Raw genomic sequence first — 13082 nt, 5'->3', positions numbered from 1 at the left:
AAATGTGACACAATGAGATCAGTGAGTGAAATTCCCTAGTTGAGTTCTGTCTGGAGACTCCCTGCAGATGTGCACTTCTCCTCCAATGCCCATGCTGTTACCTGTAGGTCATCCAAGTCCATCTGAAGATGGACTTCCTGCTTCAAGGTGCAATGGAGATTCCTTGAATGTCTGTCAAGTCCAAAGGACCTTCTGAGCCAATGGAGGACTAGGAGAAAGACTTCAGCTTTTTCTTTACCCTACTGCCATTGCCTACAAGAGAATCTTTGCTCTCTGGTTATTCTGGAGTTCTTGCACCTTCCTTTTGAAGCAGCTGATGCTTGCCACAGTCAGAGACAGGACCCTGGCTTGGATAGACCCCTGGTCTGATTCCATATGGTCATGCTATTGTTTCTGGCCAGACGCCACTGACAGAGCTAATGACGTGAATGCATGTGCACGCTGAGACTTTGGCCATGTGGAATCAGACCAGAGTGGCTTCAGCATGCTGCTTGTACTTACCTTTCTGCTAGGGCCATACAAAGGTGTTCCAGGAACGCTGCCTAATTTTGCATTGGACCCAGTGTGTGGTTCCATGTCATCAGAAAGAAGTACTGGAGACACATTTTCAGAAATCCCACTTGGGATGACACTGATGCATGCACCAGCAATCCTCGCAGCTGGAGATAATTGGCTGTGGATGACGACTGCCCAGGAATGGCTGATGCAAATCTTTCCCCTAGCGCACTGCATTCTCCCTTCTTGTTCCTTTACCTTTTGCTCTGCGTTGTGTCCAGATGCAGCAGATGGCCAGGACAATGACAAGAGCCAGGATCACTGCCAGAGCCACCACCCAGGGAGAGACCCGTGGAAAAAAGAGATCTGCAGGAGAAATATTGATTTAGGAACAAACACATGTAGAATGAAGACAGGACATTGAGAAAATGGTGACACTGTGACTGGTTAAAAGAATCTCACAGGGAAATACAACATGAAATGTGGCTTCTTTGAGTTTTATTATTAAGCCAATGAAATTCTGAGTGCTAATCTGGTTACCAAACATGGTTAATTAATAAGAATGGGGATATTAGTGGCAGGCACGGGGCATGGCAGAGCTCCACTACACCCATCTGCCACTGGTGTAACTTAGAGCAGCCCCTAGGCTTCTCTACTGGATGTCAGGGCTGCAACCAGTGCAGACGGGCCCTCAAGATCAGAATGCTGTAACCAGTTACTGATGCTCCACATTCTCCTGTGCTCAGGGAAGCTCAACCACGCAGGGATTTTAATAACAACAAAGCCGGAGTCTGAGGGTGGGTTTACATTGCAGTGTAGATATACAGTGTGTTCCTTGCTCACTGGGGGCAGGGGTTTCCTACAGAATCTAGAATCACTAGGGGGTGATTAATACAATATTCCACAACAGTGGCTATGCAAATTCCCCAGTCCTTGAAGCTTGACCTTCTGGGGAATAGGAGGAGGGACGGGTTTTACCTGTTTCCAGGAAGTTGGGGGGACAAAGTGAGACTTTTGGAATAAAAGGCAGTTAAAACAGACTCAGGGGTCAGGGCTTTCTTCCTGGGTGAACAAATGGACAGCACCTTCTTTACACTGGTGCTGGAGCCTGAGCAGACCTGCTGGGGGAATCACAGTGAGGTGCAGAGGGGACTGCAAGTCAAAGCCCCCAGGCTGGAAGGAGAGAGATGCAGGTATCTTCCTATGAGAGATGACAGCTGGGAGCTGGAAACCTTAACTGGATGCCCTCAAGGAAGACCAGGAAGGGAGTCAAAGGTGACTCTGTGAAACTGATGCACTGGGCATGCCACAGGGAAATGTTACAGCCCTTTGAGATGGAAGATGAATAGTGCTTTACAAATGCAAAATTATTATTACAGTGACAAAATATTGGTTCTATAATAATAGTTATTAGCTAGGAAATAGTACAAAAAGCCTGAACTGTTTTTCTAAAATGTTAAGCTGGATTTAGGTAACATTTTGTATTTACACGTTATAGGCTTGATTGTTTATGCCTAGCAAATCTCCCTATCAATTTCATTGTACAATGAATGCAGGATCAGGCTCATGAAATGAGCCAAAAACCGCCGTATGTGCACAGGGGAGGTCCGGGTCATGCTGCCTGTGGAGTTCTGCATTTCCTGACTTTTGTGCAATTCAATACAAGTTACAGTTTGAGCCCTCAGTTCTAACTCTTTAAGGCAATGGGAGTTTTGCCAGGGTTTGAACTGCAGCAGGGGATCCATAGTGCAGCCATTCCACTGTTGTGATCTTTTCAGGTGCAGTCTAAGCAGCAATGCTGAGATCCTGACCGGGGCCCTTTTTCACTGTTCAGGAAAAATGACTTCAGTGGCTAGATTTTGTCAAAAATACTCAACAACCAGCAACTCCCATTGGGAACACAGGAGAATTCCCTCTGCAGCCCCACTGAGAAGAAAGGAGATTGCTGGTTGCTCAGCTTTTCTGGCTAAACACCCTCAGCTACTATTGAAGTCAAGGGTTTGTCTACACTAGAGTTTTTTACCTGGAGTAAACTGTCAGTTAACCCGAGGTAGCTTTTACACGTCAGTCCGGATAGCCCACAAACGTTACATAGAACTATTTTGAGTCACCAGGTATATCCAGAGAGAGTTGAGGATGCTCAAGACCTCACTACTAGGAGACACTCTAGTAAGTGCTCCCCACTAACATCTGCAGTGTCTCAGTCTGTCCATGTGCGGCACTGACCTGCTATGTAAATTGCTGACTCTCTCTCCTGGTTGACACGCGGGTTCCTAACACAGCAGGACACTTTCTGGTTGGACTCTTCTGTTATAACAATGGCAATCTCTGTTTGAAACAGGCCACCAGCTGCTTGGGATATGTTTTCAGAGGCTGATGGTAAGAGCTGCCCCTGAAGATCTCTCCACTGAGCCTCGGGCTGTGGGTACCATCTGGATGAACGACACACCACCTTGATCCCTCCGTCCTGATGTCCCTCCACAGAGATGTCAGGGCCAGAGCCCAAGCCTAGAGGGGAATGCAATGAACTGATGTTAAATCTACAATATTGTGTTATGAGCCAAATGTTTCATGACAGTATCTTCAAGAACACCCCTTTGGGAAGGGGGGAGGCATGGATTCTCGTAAACTAGGAATTTCTGGGACACCTGGAAGATGTGAACAGCACTGACCGAGGTAAGGAGGAGATGATGTAGGACAGGGGTGGCCAACCTGTGGCTCCAGAGCCCCGTGTGGCTCTTCAGAAGTTAATATGCGGCTCCCTGTATAGGCACCGACACCGGGGCTGGAGTTCCAGGCGCCAACTTTCCAATGTGCCGGGGGTGCTCACTGCTCAGCCCTGGCTCTGCCACAGGCCCTGCCTCCACTCCACCCCTCCCTTGAGCCTGCCATGCCCTCGCTCCTCCCCCTCCCTCCCAGAACCTCCTGCACGCCATGAAACAGCTGATCGGGAGGTGTGTGTGGGGGGGTGCTGATTAGTGTGGCTTCCCATGGGTGGGAGGCACTGGGAGCAGGGGGTGGGAGCTGATGGGGGGCTGCTGACGTATTACTGTGATTCTTTGGCAATGTACATTGGTAAACTCTGGCTCCTTCTCAGGCTCAGGTTGGGCACCCCATATGTGTGGTATTGTTCTATCCACTCTCAAGGCCTGATCCAGAGCGTAACGCCTCACATTAACAATCTGGGCTTTGGATTAGGCCTGGAAGAGCTCTGTAGTGTCAGACTAGGTTGGTTATAGAGACCATTTCTTTTTGCTTTAATATGATCGATGCTCTGCATTCTCAATCCATCTTGTGTTAATGAGAGTATTTGAGTCTCAGGGCGAGTCTACTCACAGGCTGGCACCAGCAAAACGAAACCAACTTCAACTCACATCTTTGGTTCTTTCAGTGCAAGTCAGTGTGTAACGCTCTTATTTTGTGTCTCATTTTTATTTCATTTAAATCAGTTGTGAAATGGGACACTGTTAATCTGAAACGACACACACGTAGACTCGCACTGACATCACAAAGGTGTGGATTCAAATTGATGGGCCGAGTTTGTGAATGCTGTTGGAGTCTCACTCTCTGGTTGGGTGCAGCAAAGTCAGATACTTTATTTCTCGAGCAATTGCATAGAGGGAGGGAGTGCGCTAGGATCCAGGGTTTCCCCCTCCTAGGCAGGTCTCTCCACAGGTAAACAGTTCCAGCATTTATACCTTTTGTTACAGACAATAAGAAGCACCAGCTGCATTTTGTTTATACATAGGTCATCCTGATAACATATTTTTCTCACTTATTTTGACTCTAATCTTATTTACACAAGGTCACAACAACTTCTCACACAGTTCCTTCCCACTCACCTCACACAATCCTCGCTTCTAAAAATCTCGCGTTATTAGGGTCACAGTTAGCCTGACTCTTGCTAACAGAGACTGTCATGCATTAAGATCCCCTACAAATCCCTGTCAGTTCTTGTTCTACTTCCACAATGCCTTACACTCAACTCAGGGCTTAGCTACACTTACTGTTTGCAGCGCTGGTAGTTTGCAGCGCTGGTCATCCAGCTGTGTAGGAGCAGCGCTGGTGTGTGGCCACACTCACAGCTACCAGCGCTGGTGTGTGGCCACATTTGCAACATTTGCAGCGCTGTTGGGAGTGCTGCATTATGGGCAGCTATCCCAGCATTCAAGTGGCAACAACGTGCTTTTCAAAAGAGGGGGGTGGAGGGTGGTGTACTGTGACAGGGAGCGGGGAAGAGAGAGAGAGTGGATTTTTGGAGCCAACACTGTGTGTTAGTTTCCTGGATTGAAAAATCACAAAATGTTCGCGAGCCCTTAGTCTTAACTCTTAATTGCAAACAGCCTGCCTCCAACACGGACTCCCCGCTGTTTCACTCACTCCCTGTGGTGTACTGTGACAGGGAGCGGGAAGAGAGAGAGAGAGAGAGTGGATTTTTGGAGCCAACACTTTAGCTTCCTGGATTGAAAAATCACAAAATGTTCACGAACCCTTAGTCTTAATTGCAAACAGCCTGCCTCCAACGCTGTTTCTCTGTCAAGCAAACATTCACTCCCTGCCTCTCATTTGATCGTTCACAGCCAGGTACAGATAGCTCCTGTTTGCTGTGATCAGTGTTTGTTTTTTAGATAAGCAGTTCAACGGAGCTCCGATCGGAGTTCACAACAAAACAAAGAGAGGCTGCATAACAAAACAAAGAGAGTAATTTAGTTAAAAGCTTTCTGGGATATCTCCTTATTCCCTGGAGGCCAATACAAGCGCTGGTGTGTGTCCACACTTGATGAGCAGCGCTGGATCACCAGCGCTGCAATCGCTACACCCCAACCTGGCCAGGTGTACAGCCAGCGCTGCAGCCAGGGAGTTGCAGCACTGGATGTGCCTTGCATGTGTGGACGGTTACTAATTGCAGCGCTGGAAAGCCTCTACCAGCGCTGCAACTTGCAAGTGTAGCCAAGCCCTCAGTGGCATCTCTCTGTTATTCTGTCTGTGTTTGTAATGTGACACCTTTTGAACGCTGTACCTAGTCGATTCCGAAAGTGCAGGGACTGTTCTAGGTCTCACTGGGCACTTGACTTAGGGGAAAATTGGAAAACCAAATAGGGGACAAATTAAGCCTCTGCCAACTGATTAGCCCAACCACAACTTCAAGCCCCTTTGCAAGTGTCCAGAGATCAAACTTCCAGCATAACTAGTGTGTCACACTTTGTATCTTGTGTAGGCTGAGTGCATCGCACGCATGAGGGGCTCCTTGCGTACCTCCATACCCCCCACAAGTCACTGTCCCATCCCCCTCTACTTCAGGGACTCCCTGCAACTCCCCCCAATCTCCCCCATACCAGGGGTTCTGTGTGCACACCCCCATTCCCACTTCCCCCAATGCTGTCCCTTTCCCCCATGCCAGTGGCTCTGTTTACTGTCCTATTTCCATGTCCTCCACACTGGGGTCCCCATCCTTTCCATCATGCCATGGTTTCTGGGTGTCTCTTCTCCCCCATAGATTGGAAGGGTAGGGTGGATGGCTGGTGCCCTCTCTCCCCTGACTGGAGCAGGTATTGAGGAGGCAGGACACTGGGAAGGAGGAAGGAAGGAATGACCTCTCCACCCCTCTGGCTGTCCCTGCTGGCTGAGTATCCACCCCATGGAGGGAGAACAATTATTTCTCTTCTAACACTGGAGGTGTCAACATGATAAACTCTGTTGGCAGAGTGAGTAGGGCTGTTATGCTTCAAGGTGTTAATGGTGCCATCAACAGATAGCAGCTCCATATGGCCCCCATTTCCCCCCATTTTTGTTTTCTGATTGTCCCCAAGATCAACAGGATTCTGGCCTTTGATGCTGAGAAAATTCCCTAAAATGTTGGAATTGATCAGAAGTGGCATTCAGTCCCTTTGGCCCCACTGCCTCTCATTGATTGCTGTTCTGTCATATGTGCAGATCCTTCATTTTCTCTAAGGACCAGGGATAAGCTGCTACATAACCCAGGAGGCTGATAGTGTGAGCAGGGGTAAGGGAATCAGTTTTCCTTTTAACAATGCTATAAACAGGCTTGGTGCAGCAGGTGCATATAAGAGGAATCATGTGGAGTAGTTGTGAACCACCTAATTGACATGCATGAAGGCTGAACTCTTCCATAACCTTCACTTGCAAAGCAAAGTTTAGAAGCAGCCTCAGCGTACAGAGCATTCCAGCAAGCCCTTCAGTGTGTCCTGAGAGCAGACACTGACTCTACTGGGAAATTATGGGAAGTCAAAAGAGAATTCAAAGAATTGGCCGGCAGAGAAACCACAAGCATTGTTTCCCAAGAGCTCTCTATTTATTATCCTTTCTGAAGTAAAAACAGCAGTGAAACAAGTTACTAACCTTCCACCTGCAGGAGCACTGAGGCGCCTTGAAAAAAGGTAAGTGATTGAAATAAACAAGCGTCAGACCTTCGTCAGAAGGTCGGATATCACGTATTCTCAGGGAAACACTTCCACTGGTGATGTCATCTTTCAGCAGCTCTGTCCTTCCTTGATAGTCCAACATCTGATTTTCATACTGATCCTGCCCATTTTGGTACAGGTGCACAACTGCAGAGTCCTGGGATCGGACCCATCTCACCTCCATGCTCTGAGCGCTCATCCTGGGGGAGAGGTGGCAGGGCAGGACGGCCTCCCCACCGACAGATGCTGTGATTGGACGATCAGGTCCAGTCACTGTGAACTGTGCTGTGAAATGTGTCAGGGATAAAAAGTCAATTAAATCAAAGAGGAGCTGAGTGGTGTGTTAATTCAGTAGTAAGACCCACAGTAAGAGAGAGCATCGTGTATTAGAATGCATGACATGTACCCACGCAGTGCCCTACACACGTGTACGATGGCAGAGCTCATGTGAATTTTATGCATTACTTGTATGATCTCTGACTATGGCTCAACACTTCTCATGGACACCGTGGGGATAATGGTATGGGGGGCCTGATTCTCTGATACGCCAAGGCCTTTTCATGCTGCTGCAGCACAGGAACCGTCCCAGCTGCTGTAGAGATGGTGTAAGCGCTTGCAAAGTGTAAAGATATGAAAACAGATCACCACCACACAGGTGGTCACTTTAATGGGGGGGTCTCTGTGTACAGACTCAACATCGACCTGTAGTGGTGCTCCCTGTGTTCTGTGTATTCGAAGCTGCCAGAAACCAGCCAGAGCAATAGGCTGGATGAGTATCTAGGCCTGAGAAGACTGAGTAGAGGCAGCAACAGTGGTGAGCTGGAGCCGGTTCGCAAGAACCGGTTGCTAAATTTAGAAGCCGGCGTAGAACCAGTTCTTAAAGGGGTGGCGGGCGGGTGGCCAAACTCTGGTCTGCGGGCCACATCCGGCCTGTCGGGCCTGCTGCTTGAGCTCCCAGCTAGGGAGGCTGAGGCTCGCCTGGCCCCTCCCCCGCACAGAGCCACGGGAGCCCTGGGGAAGCGGCGAGGGGGGGCTCCAGCAGCTATTTAAAGGACCGAGGCGGTAGAGGCAGCTGGAGCCCTGGCCCTTTAAATAACCCCTGGAGCCCCCTGCTACCCCAGGGCTCGGGGGCTATCTAAAGGGCCCGGGGCTCCCCTGCTTCGACCACCCCGGCCCTGTAAACAGCCGCAGGAGCCCTGGGGAAGCGGTGGGACTCCAGCGGCTATTTAAAGGGCCGGGGCGGTAGAAGTAGTGGGAGCCCCCAGAGCCCCGCAGCCCTACCCCAGGGCTCCAGCAGTGGGGCTCTGGTGGCAATTTAAAGGGCCTGGAGCTCCAGCCCCTGCTGGGAGCCCCAAGCCCTTTAAATTGCCCTCTGGGGAAGCCGAGCCACCCTGGTGCGGTGCACCGGCTCTCGCCGGTACGCCGTACTGGTGCACACTGGCTTGCTTTCACCTCTGGGTAAGGGGGTGGGGCTGCAAGCTCCAGCGGCTGTGCAGCATCCATACACAGCAGCATGGTAAGGGGGCCGGCCGGGGCTGGGAGGAGGGGTTGGATAAGGGGTAGGGAGCGGTTGGAGGGGGCGGAGGTTATGGGGGGAGTCAGGGGATGTGGAACAGGGGAGTTGGGTAGGTGTGGGAGCCCCGGGGGTCTGTCAGGGTGGTGGTGGCTGAGGTTGAGGCAGTCAGGGCAGGGAGTGGGGCGTGTTGGGTTGGGGGTGTGGTCCTGGGGGGCAGTTAGGGTGGGGGGGTCTCGGGAGGAGGTGGTCAGGGGACAAGGAGGGGTGGTTGATGGGTTGCGGGTTCTGAGGGGGGCAGTCGGGGGCAAGACGTGGGTTGGGGTCAGAGGGGTGGGTGGCAGGGGGGAGACAGGCACGTGGGGCTTGTACTCACCACGTGGTTCCCTACCAGGTCTTCGGCAGCACTTCGGCGGCGGGTCCTTCACTCGCTGCGGGTGAAGGACCTGCTGCCGAAAACCCAGAGCGAGTGAAGACCCCTCTGCCGCCAAACCACCAGGACCCGGTAGGGAACTGGTTCTTAGGATTTTGGGAGCTCATCACTGGGTAGCAACCATGGTTATTAGGGACCCAGCTGTGCCCTGCAGTGTCTCCATTTGTGTAGAGCAGGAGACACCAGGCGGGGTGAGCAGACGTGGTTTGCAAGACAAGGCAGTGGTGCGAGATGGATGTTAATAACCAGCAATAGACCAGCAGCAAACCCAGCGAGGAGGCCGGAGCTCCTACCTGACACCAGCCTCTGCACCTGTAGAGCGAGGCAGAGAGCGACGTAGCCGGGCAGAGCGGAGCTCACTGTGGAGCCGGGGGAGAAGGAGGGAACCTTCCCCATCATCATAGCTGGGTCTGGGGAACAGGAGAAATAACAAACCAGATGGCGGGTGAGTGTGATGCAGTGACAGTGCCATGGAGCTGCAGGGAGGAGGTAACAGGCCTCACTGCTGCCTAACATACAACCAAAGGGAAGGGATTTTCCCTACAGTCCTCGTCTGCCCCGGCTCTGAGCTAAAACCCCCGAGCTGCTGTCTGGTCTGTTTAGATTGTACGAAGCTCTCCAGGGCAGAGATGGTCTCTCACTATTGGTGTGTCCAGGGCCCAGTACAATGGGGCCCCCATCTTGGTTTGGGCATTTAGGTGTTACCGTAATCCCAGTGAATGAATAAATAAGAAGGGAGGTATTAAGGAAAACAAGCCAGTGCAGGCAAAGCTCTTGAGCTTAGGCCACTTATTGCTTTGGGGAAAGCAGCTCCATCTCCCAGCAACATCTGTCCCAGGTGAGGGTATTCTGGGGATCTCGCTACCTCGGGGCAGTGGGGGGCATTCCAGTGAATAACATCACCCTTTGGCTTTCTGAACAAGCTCCTTCTCTGCGTCCTGGTCACACACATCAATGTAACATCAGCTAGAGCAGGGGTCGGCAACCTTTGGCTTGCGGCCCGTCAGAGTAATCCGCTAGCGGGCCACAAGACAGTTTGTTTACATTGACCATCCGCAGGCACGGCCACCTGCAGCTCCCAATGGCCGCGGTTCACCATTCCTGGCCAATGGGAGCTGCGGGAAGCGGTGGCCAGCACACCAGAGGTCAGGCAGTTCCTTAGTGTATGTGGTTTGAGAACGCCTGGTGGAAAGGACCATCTGTCACAAAGGTGAGCTCACCTGCGTGGTAAAATATATGGGATCACCCAAGAGGACTGTCTGTGACTCCATGTTAATGCTGGTACAGTGCCTGGAGCGTTTACACTGGATACTTGGTTGGTGACATCTCCATACAGACCTCACACCCAATTTGGGGTTTGTTCCCTGCTTCTTACCAGTCTGCCCGAGGCTGGTGCTCGTGCTCTCGAGTCACTGGGGACAGCGTTACAGAGAGAGGGGCTGTGACTTCCCCACGGTCACTGAACAGGTCTGTGACAGAGCCAGGAACAGACCCTGTTAACTCCACAGCCCCGTCACCCGCAGCTTGGGAAGGCCCCGAGCACACTGTATTAGGCTGCAGGAAGAGGTGTGCAGGGACTGCAGCTGAGCTGCCCTGCCAAGACAGCCTGTGCATCCATGGACAAACCACCTCACTGGGGGGGTGTCCCCTGGGTCAGGAGCAGCCAGTGTCCAGCCCTGTGGGGCTGCGCTCCTGGCTCATACCTCCAGCACTCACTGCTGCCCCTCCCTTCCCAGCTGCACTGTTCAGCCAGCCCCAGGCCTCTGTGAGGTCACTTCCTCCCGCCCCACCACCTCAAACCTTCAAACTGGGATATGGTGCACCAGTACCAATCAGAGTGCACTAGTGTAACTTCTATCTACACTAAGGGTTTGCACCAGTGCCTAAAACACCAGGGTTGGCAGAGACCTTCAGTGCCCAAAACAGCAGTACGGTGGCACTAGAACCTATTTCTAGCTCGGTCACAGATAGCCTGGGTGACCTTGGACACGTCAATGTTTCTCCTCCCAACTTTAGTCTCTTTCCCCAGCTGCCCACTCACCGGGGTCTCCTCTCTCCAGAGCTGCTCACCACCACAGTCTGTGTGGGTGTCCCCAGAGCTAAGGCAGGTCAGCTCTGGAATAGTCTTACAAGGGGGGCTGGGGAGTCTCTGTCCCTGGAAGTTTTTAAGAACAAATAGGACAAAGCTCTGCCAGAGACAATCTACATATACTTGGTCCTGCCTCGGCAGAGACAGCTGGACTTGATGACATCTTGAGGTTCTGTCCAGCACTACATTTTCTAGGATGCCATGCGATATATACGTACAAAACACAACATCCAGAGTAAAACCCACCACAACATAATGTCAGGAAACTCAGGAAAAAAAAAAAGAAAAAATAAACAACAAAAGCCACAGCATAAAATGACAATACAGAGGAAAAGAAAACACGATGCAAACTAACACACCCTAGGACAATATTACACAACGAAAAAAAAAAGAGCTCATCTCAAACCAGCACAACACAGGCACCAAACATGCTGAGGCAAAACAATTCACCATAAAACTGCTCCACAACATGGTGCGATCACAGTTCCAAATGGCACCATGCAAAACAGCTCAGCGTAGAACAGGACACAGCACAAAAGAGAATTATTTCAGTGTAGGCCTGGAAGGGATCTTGAGAGGGCGTCTACTCCAGCCCCTGTGCTGAGGCAGACCAAGTATCCCTAGACATTCCCAGACTGGTGTATCTCTAACCTGGTCTTAAAAACCTCCAGTGAAGGAAATTCCACAGCCTCCCTTGGAAGCCAATGCAAGGCAAACACAGACCAAAACAACCCTGCACACACACACACGAAATCATGTTGGTGGTACATTATTGGCCTCATCATGTGGCCGTTGCCTTTTCCCCTCCGCTCTGTTAAAAGGTTTGGTATTTTGCACAGGAAACTTTCTTCTCCTCATGGAGAGACCTGGGATACCAAGGGCTGCCAGACAAACCCCCTTTAAGAGGAGGCGTAACCTGGTCCAAAAAATGATCTCACCTCCTTCAGTTCAGTGACAGCCTGAAATGATTACTTATTCCAGGCCAGAGCCGGAGGATTGACAGCATCTACATCAAACCTCCTCTGGAAGTCTGAAGAGTTGTTTAGTTTTAAACCCACCTTGGTAAACCTAGAAGTGTCTAAAGGGAAGGAAGGTGGTGCCATAAATAAAGAGTCGAAACACAAAAACAAACATAGGTAATGACCCATAGTGACTGCAAAATATTTCTATATTCTTCTCATTAGCAACAGTGTATTATTTATCTCTGGCGTCTATAACAATGATTATAGACCTATGAACCAAGAAATTTGAATCTTGATAAAATAATCGACTACCCACCCTCTGGTTTAAGGCAATTGGAACTCGATACCCACTTCCGGGTGTCCTACACAGGTTCAGGTACTAACAACAGATGGCCTGCCTTGTTTAGCATAAGAGGTTCCTGCCCATTTCCCTTCCGTATGGAGCATGATTAGAGTGTTGTTTATGTGGTTAACGACATTGCTATAGATTGTTGTTCATCATCCCCACTACTGACAATTCAGACCGTCCAGTTCCTATTCAAAATCTCCACCATGATCATGCCAATAAGCCTGGAGTCAGGATTTTCTCTCTGGGGCGCTGAAATGTTTCAGGGGGGTTGGTGCATGAACTCAGCCTTGCATCCCATTCCCTTGATGTTTCATGGACTAACAGCAGGCAGCGTAAAGAAAGAAGCTGATCCAATATCTCACTGTCAGAGGTGAAGGTGGCCTCGTCCCCGTCTGCATGACCATTGCCATTAGCAGGAAGAGAAGGTGTCCAATGGGAATCGAATGCGCTGGCCTCAGACTAAGAGACACAGTGGAGGTTTTGCTGTTCATGTGATCGGTGCAAAAGGAAATTGTAGTCTCTGTCTGAAAATTTTGAGGAGGGAAATGAAACGTCCACATGGTGGCCCAATGCCCTAGAAGGAATGAGCGGGTGATGTGACTACGTCAGAGTAAATGATTGAATTAACAGGGATTCAATGTATTGGCCCTGATATAAAAACAATGGCTAAAAGGCAGCCAAAACCCTGTTGTCAATACCATGAACCTGCAGACTATATAGTAAAATAGTGGGAGTACGGCGTAGCTATACCTTGAACCCAATCATTTATAACTGAAATGTAACTTACCAATCCTAACATGATTATCTAACCAGTTATAC

General features: G+C 50.4%; 1 protein-coding gene across 1 annotated transcript; it reads right to left on the bottom strand.

The window, feature by feature from the left end:
* Positions 1-530: 530 nt before the first annotated feature.
* Positions 531-9398, bottom strand: LOC123358231 (selection and upkeep of intraepithelial T-cells protein 1-like). The gene is made up of 4 exons (XM_045000896.1): positions 9157-9398; positions 6856-7202; positions 2722-3003; positions 531-861 (listed from the first exon to the last, which is right to left on the bottom strand). Exons 1-3 carry the CDS (start codon positions 9377-9379, stop codon positions 2806-2808), a joined length of 768 nt encoding a protein of 255 aa, XP_044856831.1. The 5' UTR covers positions 9380-9398; the 3' UTR covers positions 531-861; positions 2722-2805.
* Between the last annotated feature and the right edge of the window lie 3684 nt (positions 9399-13082).

Source organism: Mauremys mutica, unplaced genomic scaffold, assembly GCF_020497125.1.
Source record: "Mauremys mutica isolate MM-2020 ecotype Southern unplaced genomic scaffold, ASM2049712v1 Super-Scaffold_100033, whole genome shotgun sequence".
Taxonomy (NCBI): domain Eukaryota; kingdom Metazoa; phylum Chordata; order Testudines; family Geoemydidae; genus Mauremys; species Mauremys mutica.
Note: the sequence above shows the minus strand (reverse complement) of the source record. Positions and strands in the feature narration are given on the sequence as shown.